Source organism: Ceratosolen solmsi, unplaced genomic scaffold (assembly GCF_000503995.2).
Source record: "Ceratosolen solmsi marchali unplaced genomic scaffold, CerSol_1.0 scaffold1, whole genome shotgun sequence".
NCBI lineage: Eukaryota > Metazoa > Arthropoda > Insecta > Hymenoptera > Agaonidae > Ceratosolen > Ceratosolen solmsi.
The window spans coordinates 1,739,659-1,749,350 of record NW_011948415.1 but is presented as its reverse complement, the minus strand read 5'-3'; the positions used below and the strand labels follow the sequence as shown (position 1 = coordinate 1,749,350).

The 9,692-nt window shown below is 41.5% G+C and overlaps 1 protein-coding gene across 2 annotated transcripts in view; it reads left to right on the top strand.

Moving 5' to 3' along the window:
• Tg (transglutaminase) overlaps window positions 1–9,042 on the top strand; it is a 15,082-nt gene extending 6,040 nt beyond the window's left edge. Inside the window, exons 1-10 of one of the 2 annotated variants that reach the window (XM_011507568.1) lie at window positions 237–648; window positions 1,850–2,199; window positions 4,130–4,262; window positions 5,018–5,247; window positions 5,549–5,862; window positions 6,449–6,718; window positions 7,294–7,373; window positions 7,475–7,619; window positions 8,314–8,620; window positions 8,679–9,042. In XM_011507568.1, coding sequence (XP_011505870.1) covers window positions 423–648; window positions 1,850–2,199; window positions 4,130–4,262; window positions 5,018–5,247; window positions 5,549–5,862; window positions 6,449–6,718; window positions 7,294–7,373; window positions 7,475–7,619; window positions 8,314–8,620; window positions 8,679–8,969 — 2,346 coding nt within the window. In that variant the 5' untranslated portion in view covers window positions 237–422 and the 3' untranslated portion in view covers window positions 8,970–9,042. Of the gene's footprint in view, window positions 1–236; window positions 649–1,849; window positions 2,200–4,129; window positions 4,263–5,017; window positions 5,248–5,548; window positions 5,863–6,448; window positions 6,719–7,293; window positions 7,374–7,474; window positions 7,620–8,313; window positions 8,621–8,678 lie in introns of those variants that run through there. The other variant, XM_011507569.1, reaches the window with a different exon arrangement.
• Window positions 9,043–9,692: the final 650 nt, after the last annotated feature.

Below are 9,692 nucleotides of genomic sequence, written 5' to 3'. Positions count from 1 at the left end.
CCCCATACCCATCCCCCTTTCCCCTCACCCCGTATACCCCCGCCACCCGCCCCCTCTCCACCACGAGAATGATACGTCATGCTTTGGCATAAATCTTCAATGGTATTCAGGTGGCGGCTGTGGCGAGTGCGCGGCACGCGTTAGGAAGTCAGTGGGTCCGCGGGACCAGTAGACTCGGCCCGAGCGCGCTTTCCGAGGCGATGAGGACTCGTCGTCCCGTTCGGAGTATCGAGCGTAGGGTCGTTAATCCTGACGAGCGGAGGAGCCCTCGGCGTCCGTCGTCATCTAGTCGGCTCTCGGCGAAGTGGGTGACGGCGATGCTCCCACTCGCTCCTACGGTGACCTACGCTCGGGTACCCATGTATGGCTCCGTCAGCCGGGATCGTGGGCCTTGAGTTCCCGACGCCGGCGCGTCTCCCTCCATGTGCCGCCCCCTGCCCTGGGCCGGGGATGAAGGACGGCGGCCGGCGTTCAAAAGGCGAGAGGAGTTAGCGCCGAGGCGCAGTTGTGGTCTGCGCAGTCGCGCCGCGAATTTCGAATTGGCCGACGGATCGAGCTGGCAAATGGCCGACATGAATTACAGATTTTACGATCGCTATCGAGTGTTTAACAATCGTAGGCGGAGTCGCTTTCCTTATCGATTCTATTGTAAGTGCGCTGCCACCCCTTAACACACCGATTTAATCGCTCGGCGGCACTTGGCTCCTCGCGATTGACGCGACGACAGGAGCGATCGATCCCGGTCACCGATTGTCCCGACACGCTTTTACACGCATCCCAAGCCCGTCTGATTTATCGTGATTTATCGACAGTATTGTGCTCGAGCGCATTCTAACAGTGATTTAGGTTTAATAAAGCGCGTAATCCTTCTTACCTCGCTTTAAAGTGTAATTGATTTTCACTTTGGTCTCGCATCACCGGCCATGATAAGCTCCCGGTATTTTCCTTCTCTTCATTCCTTGCTTCATTCCTTGCTTCCTTCCTTGCTTCCTTCCTTCCTTCCTTCCTTCCTTCCTTTGCCTTAGATACCTTATCACATATCAATTTGCTACGTACACGATAGATTTGGTGAATGGAGTTTTTATTGAATACGCAAAGTTCCAGTCGTGCATAAATAATTCTGCAATCTATTCGTAATTAGAAATTTGTCATTTTTAAATCCCATTTTTTATGCTTTCATTTGTGCGTGTGCGTGAACGTGCGCGCCCGCGCGCGTGTGTATTAAAGCAAAAAGAAAAATGTCACTCCTGTGCGTCGTTAAAATGGAGACAGTAAATTTCTACATAATTGCAATCAATTTTCGTAGTCGGCTAACTAGGCTTTTCATGAATAATTTATCGTCTTGGAGCGTAACATGATCACGCGCAAATATAACGTAAAGGGAATGCTTACGCTTTTCATTGAGAGAGAGAGAGAGAGAGAGAGAGAGAGAGAGAGAGAGAGAGAAATGTTTTGACTCTTGCTTTAAAATATATTTTATCTAGAAAATTTATGCGGACATCGCTTTCACATAAATTTAAATTTAACAGACTCGTTAACGTATGCGGCTAACTCGCGTATTACTTAACGGAGACGACCATTTTTATATTAATTACCAAACTGTACCCACGCTCATTTCATTTCTATAAACAAGGAATTTCGTGGATGAAAGCCAATGAGCCGTGGTGCGCGTATATTTCGCGTCGAGTATTCGACAAAGTTTTTCCGATTCGTACTAAATTTCATTTCGGTAAAGTCAGGAGCTTGAAAAATTGATCGTTAATAGGATAATGAGATAATAAGAATAGAGCGTGAAGGCGGACAGGTGCCTTAACGAGCTAACAATGTGTCTCTGTTTGCCTCGGCGAAGGGGAAAATTACTCGAGCTCGGTGCTGGCGATCGTGCACGTGGACTACTGCCTGGACGACAACGGCGATGAGCACCGTACCTCGCGCTACGACCTCATGAACCGGGAGCAGAAGGAGGCGAGACTCGTCGTACGCCGGGGCCAGCCTTTCGTCCTCGATCTTCATCTATCCCGTAATTACGATCCGGCCATCGACGGCGTATCCATCGTATTCACCCTCGAGGGTGTGAAGAAGCCCCAGTACGGACAGGGAACCCTCGTCGCCTCGGCGGTTCTCCATCCGGGGGAGGTGTCCGACGGCGCCTGGCAGACCGTCGTCCAAGCCTTCGCCGAGAACTCGCTAAGGATTAAGGTTTGCGATACTTCGTTTAGCAGGGTTTAGCATTTAATCTCGTAGTTTACGATCGAACATCGATGATGACGACATCCTTACGCATTGCCTGCTGGGAAGAACAGTCGAGTCACTCACTGGAGTTTATGCTCGACCAACCATGACTATTCTTTAACGATCCTCGCGATATTTTAAATCAGCCGAATGGCCCATATTCGACGTAACGTTCAATTGTGCTTTCTTTCGTAAGGTTTCAGCTATAAATGAGGCGAAAGCTGTAGGTCCAAAGCGACCGTTACAACGGCTGGTAAAATTCTTGAGAATTTTCATTAGTTATTTATTATTAGATCTGCGATAAAACATTTTTTGTTTTATTTTTTTTTAATTCCCCATTTATCATTAATGGACTAAAGTATAATGTACTAATTGACTAATGATAAAATAATGCACTTTTCAATCCATTGTAGCTAATAAAAATACTCAAGAGTATTTTTAATGGACTTAGCGTCTCTCTTTAATTAACAAAAATGCATAACGATATTAGATAAAGTAAAATTAAGTATTATTAAAGATTTTGAAACTTATAGTTTAGTTTTGCACAAAATTATAACATATATTAGACTGAAAATCATTTTACTTCAATGATACATTATGCATACATACGCATATATTATTTCTAATGATATATTGGATCAGAAAGAAATTTTCTAATATTTGCCGTGAGGACTGTGTGACTCGTTGTGATTTAAGTATTACATTAAGAAGATAGTGAATTTGATTTTCTATCGTGTGACTTTCTTATTGGAATATTAAATTTAACAATAGTTTGAACTATATTGATTACCAAGCATATCGAATGATTTTTAATGGACAATATTTTCGATACAGATAATGATAAAATAGTTAGCGCAATATTAATATTAAATACATTAATGGAATGAGATGGAAAATATTTAAATATTAGGTCTTTATAGATTTTCATAACTCCACGTTCAATTAGCTACAAAAGCTCTAAAAGCTTAATAATTAATATTTTTAGCTTTATAATAAAAGGGCATTTCTTAATGTTTATATTTAATTTGATAATATAATTTTTTCATAACACTTAAAAGCGAAAATTGTTTGAGCAAATATTTTACACGTCTGTCAAGAATTTTACTGAATAACATTGATATTATAAATTTCAAATTTAAAAACGTATAAACTATTTTTCTCTTTCTTCAATGATATAACGTACAATTTCTTAACGCACAATTCACACTGTAAATAATGCATGCATTTATCTTTAAACACTCGTACACACTTATGAATTTCTTGACAGATATGTAAAATATTTGCTATAATTAACTATAATATTTGGAAGAAATAAGCTTTGAATGTTTTATTAAATTTTAGATAAATAACAATAGTAAATAGGGCATTGTCTTGGAATATGTTAAGTAACGTAATAAATTTTACAAGAAACGTTTGTAGACTTATTAATGAAAATTCAAATAAAACGTAAATAGTATAAAATTTGATTTATTATTCTAAAAGAATTTAGAGTTTATTAAAAAATTACTTTTTTAATAACAGCTTTTCAGAGCCAATATTTTCTTCTCAACATCATTGTAAATATTTTTATAATTTTATAATAATCTACGACCGATTATCCATTATTATTAGGAATTTTGGAAATTAAATATTAATTCATTATAAAATACAGTTTAATATTCATTGGTATTAGAATTATTAATTAGTAGGCAATTTAACATTAACATGTGATTCATTACATTGCCACGAGTAAATTAAATACTTCAACGCCACGTGACATTTAGCCAATTGGGCATTTTAAAATATCCTGTATGAAATTGAAATGAGTTGTAATGTAATTTGTTGAAATTTGACATAGAATCAATTCTATTTAAATAAATACATATAAAAATTTGTAAGAATACATTAATCATTAAAGGTTACTCCTGCCGCGGATGCTATTATCGGAAAATGGAATATCGAAATAGATACAAAAAGAAGAGATTCCGAAGGTGCTGTCAGTTTTACCGTTGACACTCCATTTTATCTCATATTAAATCCTTGGTGTCGAGGTAAGTTATCATTAGAATTTCATCTTAACAAGAAGCTATTGCTTACAAAAAAAAAAAAAAAAAAAAAAAAAAAAAAAAAAAACATTTATTTACCTTTTAATGTCGTTGTTTTGGCGTTTTGCATCATCGGTTTATTTTATAATGTGAGGCGATAAAGTTTATATACCGTCACCTGATAATATACACAAATTTCATGTAAAATGATGGCAATAAGGCAAAGAATATTTATTTAAATATTAATTTATTAATAAGGCAGGGTGAATTGTATCCATGAGAGAACGAAGTAATTTTTTTTTTTTTTTTTTTTTTGCTGCATCATTACGATAAATCCATCGATAAACAATATTGTGCGAAAAATTCTTCGTTTATAACTCATCGGAAATGTGTCAGATTATCCCATTCACATAAATGAAATTGTTTCTACGAGTCGGAACATATCGTGCTCATTACTCTAAATGTGGATTAATGAAACATTCAGGCACAAATAATCTTGGCTTATACAAAGAAATCGTACGGAGAGGCAATCGTAATGCTTTGCTATACATTATAAAAGTACTCTTGTACAAGAAACAAGACGAGTCGACAAAATTTAAATATTTTTTTCAATACGCCAATGCAATATTTGCATTTTTCATTCGTCTCGTATGCTTGCGTGCACATTGAACAAAACATCCACAGTGCTTTTTCTTTTCGCGAGCTCAGTGCTTTTTCATGAATAAATCTAGATCCGAGTAATGTTAATCGCAATCTTCTAGATGACGTGGTTTATCTGGAAAATGAGGAGCAGCGACAAGAGTACGTTATGGCCGATTCGGGGTTGATTTGGCGCGGGACGTGCAATCGCATGAGATCGTCCGTCTGGAAATTTGCGCAATTCGAGCGCGACATATTGGATTGCGCTCTATACATAATGGCCGAGGTTGGGAAAGTACGATTATCCGCTCGCAATGACCCCGTTGTCATATCTCGGGTCCTCTCCGCTGCTGTAAGTCAGCTTGGAAAATTCTCAATATTTACAATTAGCACACGCCCCCACGCCAATTATACTCACTTTCCACTGTCCCGCCAGGCCTATCCAATAGGAGCTTATTAATCAATGCCGTGAGCTTTGTAATTCTTAAAATCGCGATTGTTTTACAATCAACGCGCGCACGAATCGCCGAGTCCGCTTCTCCTGCTTCGAATGTCCAATTTAACAGGAGCACACGATAACAACGGCCCGCTCACTTGCACATTATGACCCTTGCGTGCCAACGCGCATGGCATAACTCCGTAATTGTCGAAAGGTCAACTCTGCGGACGACTATGGGGTTGTGATGGGCAACTGGTCGGAGGACTTTGGGGGCGGAACACCGCCCTCACGTTGGCTCGGCTCGCAGAAGATCCTCCAAGAGTATTACGAGACGAGGAAGCCGGTGAAGTACGGGCAGTGCTGGGTGTTCGCGGGCGTCCTCGCGACCGTCTGCCGCACAATCGGACTGCCTTGTCGCGTTGTCACCAATTACTCCAGTGCCCATGACACGCAGAGCAGCCTCACGGTCGATTATTTCGTAGACGACAATGGCAAAGTCATGGAGGAGCTCAACAGCGACTCGATATGGTAGGACGAGCCCTCGCCAGCCGCCTCGCCGATTCCCCTCTCATCGTCTCTCCTCCGGTGACTAGACTCCGCGCGACTCGCTTAAACGTCCCTCGACTCGGCGGCCGAGAGCTTCGTTCGCCTGCCTCCACATACTCAATCTCCCCAAGTCGACGTGGGTGTTGCGCCTCAAGGGCAAAATTCTTTCCTTCAGTGGTATTCTTTCTGAGAAAGTTTCTGAGAAAATCGGCTGATTGGAATGAGAATTCGATCTTTGCGGGACGAAAGTCGAGGGCGCTCATCTTGGAAACTCAATGTACCAATTATCTCTCAAAGTACGCAAACAATCCCCTCTCGAAAGTACGGGACGAGCGTGGAATATTCGAAGGTTTATTTTCGCGCGGATTTATTCGACGCGCTCGGCGCAATTTAAGAAACGCGTGATGGTGCTCGTCGAGCGCGAAATATCGACTGTCGTGGACCAAAGGGCGAATTATAAATAAGGGACGAGATCGAGCTGTGCCAGGCCGATGGCATTGCCTCCTGCATTTTCGTCCATCTCTGCATTTATCGGCTAATGGGACTACAAGGCGAATTGCGCTTGCAGGAACTTCCATGTGTGGAACGAAGTGTGGATGAAGAGATTGGATTTGACGGCCGATTGTCACGGCTGGCAGGTGATCGATTCGACGCCGCAGGAATTAAGCGAGAACGCTTATCGCTTGGGACCCGCGTCCGTGGCGGCGATTAAGAGGGCCGAGGTGCATAAACCCTACGATAATGGCTTCGTTTTCGCGGAGGTCAATGCCGATAAAGTCTTCTGGAGATATAATGGGCCCTCGCAGCCCTTGAAGCTAGTGGCGAAGGATACTGACGGGTGAGTGTTTTTGTTGGGACGTCGTTGGGATTTAGTTGTGAGGTCGAGGAAGGGTGGATGGATAGGGGCCGTTGGGAGGTACCGTTGGGAGAGATCGCCGAAGGTTACGAGCGAAGAGTGAGTAACACGATCGATTAGATGTGAGCACGCAGCAGCATCAGATTACCAAATACTTGAAACTACAGAGAGCCTCGTACGTGCGTGATATTGCTAATTATTGTGCAACGCGTGCATTCTCGTGATATTTTATTGACGACGCGTTATTATTTTGACTGTTGCGGGGGAACGGTAAGTCAGCCGATAAATCACAAATCGATTGACACCGAGGACACGCGCGACTTTCATTGCGATCCTACATATTAAGGTCTTATTTATTTAGTCTTATTTTCTTCACAGTGATGAATGCGTCAAATTCGGTTATGTAGTTTTTCATTTTGTCGGGCAAAGAATGGAGAAAGGATCGAAAAAGTGGAAAATGTAGTGAATGTAATTTCGTAAATTTTAAGTTAACGTGATTTATTCCTTCTTTTTGGTTTTCTTCTTATTTCCTTCTTCTTCTTCTTTTTTCCACTTAGAGTTGGACAAAACATTAGTACAAAAGCTGTTGGCTCGTGGGAACGGGAAGACATCACGCACATGTACAAATATTCAGAAAGTAAGTAACTCATATTTGATGCTTAATACTTGTAAAGAATTTATCTGGTGGTAGAGGGAGTGCCAGGTGAGCCTGAAGTATACTTTCAAAAATGTCTGTAGAGTCGGAAGATGAGCGGGATGCAATGCTAAAGGCGTTACGCCAGAGCGAGTCCCTTTTCAGCCGATATTATCTTAACGAGGAATTCAACGACATATTGTTTAATTTTGAGCTAAGGGATGACATTATCATTGGACAACCCTTTAGGTATGATTTATTTATTCACTTTAATAGGCTAAGCGCTCTCTCTCTCTCTCTCTCTCTCTCTCTCTCTCTCTCTCTGTCGTTTATTTATTTTTTTTGCTCAGAATGCAATTTGACATTCGTGCGTTGTGCATGATATATAAATATTTAATGTTTAAGAAAACGCTTAATTTAGAAACTGGAACATTCGATAATCTAATTAATGAATGGCATCCTCCAATGAATTACGTAAACACGCGGGTTTAAAGGCTTATACTTATTTACAGCATCATTCGAGAATAAAATAGTGAAATATCTATTAAGTGTCTAATATAAATTTTACTCGTACTGTACTTGCAATCCTTCCCTCACAATAATATAATTGAAATGCATCTAAGCGTTTTAATGATATAAAAACAAAAAGCACAAAGAGAAAGAAAGAGAGAAAAAGAAAGCTAATTTTGTTCTCATAGTATTAGCAAAAGCGAAATATTACGTAATTCCTTGGTTCTCGAATCACTTGCGCAATCCTCATAAACTATCAATTTTCTCTCAATTAATCTTCGATTAATTCTCCCCCTGCCAAAATTACCCTCACGCACACTTCGGCAAACTCCCTCAAGATTGACAAGGCACGCTTGTTACGGTCTTTGTATCAAATGCTTGATAAGAGCCGCTATTCACGCGATTAAAGTCCTTAATCGAGCGAATCCTCCAGCGTTGTACTGACAATAAGCAACGAGAGCCGCCTCGAGACGCACAAGGTCTCGGTAATTCTGCGCGTGGAAACGGTGACGTATACAGGCCGTACGGGCGACTCCGTGAAGAGGTCGGAGAACGATCGCTACGTGAAGCCAGGCAGTAAGGACGAGGTACGATTGGAGGTTTCTTGGGAGGAATACGGTTCCAAGCTCCTCGATCAATCGGCCTTCAACATCTCCTGCTTAGCGACCGTCAAGGACACCGACTACGAGTACTTTGCTCAGGACGACTTTCGCGTACGCAAACCCGACATTAAGATCAAGGTAGACGGATAGTGGTGGATGTGCCAGGGACGCTTTAATAATATAATGAATATTGCAGTTGGACAGCCAGCCGATGCTCGGTGAGCTTTTCGAGGCGACGGCTAGTTTCGTCAATCCCTTGCCGATGGCCCTTAAGCGAGGGAGGTTCTTGGTCGATGGCCCGGGCCTCAAAGAGCAGCTCAAGCTCAAGCTCACGCAGGACGTGGAGGTCGGAGCCGAGGCGCTCTGTCGATTTTCAATGACACCGGAGGTCGCCGGCAGAGCCACAATCGCCGTCAAGTTTTACTCCAAGGAGCTCGACGACGTCGACGGCTTCATCTACTTCTTCGTTAAGCACGGTTCTTACTAAGACTCCCTCCTTCCACTCTCCTGTTCTTCTTCGCTCTCCTCTCCATCCAGGACCGTTGATTCCACGGTTCCTACTTCGCGTATCACACGCTGCCCGAAGCTGATTTTTAGTCTAGTTTACCTCATTCTTTTATATCCAGAACCATTTGTACGTTTTATTTGTACGTCCCATGCCTTGGCTTTAACCTACCACTAATACATTCGACACTTTAATGTATCGGGCTATTTTTAATATTTGCGAAATTTCGCGACTCGGCCATTTATCACTTAGCGATCGACCTATAAAATTCGGGCCTTAACGCACACTGTAATTACTTATTATACGTTGCGTTTTCGAAAATAAAAAACGGTGAATTTTCTTGCCTATATAGATTTATCATGTTAATTTATCACAAACATCATGTTCTTCTTCGTATAAAGAACGCAAAATTGTGCGCTACATTGAGATACCTGCGATTCAATATTGTTAGATGAGAGTAAGAAGTTTTGGCTCGTTTGCTGTTCGGCACATTCGACTTTCTTTACCTCCTATCGCCATTGACATGTCTGAGAATTTTAACTGTTGCCTATAAAAAAAAAAAAAAAAAAAAAAAAAAAGATGCTAATATTACGAAATTACCGAGCTCACGTTCTGTCGCTGCTTTCCCTCGATCGGTAAAGAAGTTTTTATCCCATTAATCATTTGAGTCGTTGTAACAAACGAGTTTGCGTCAAACGTTGCAGG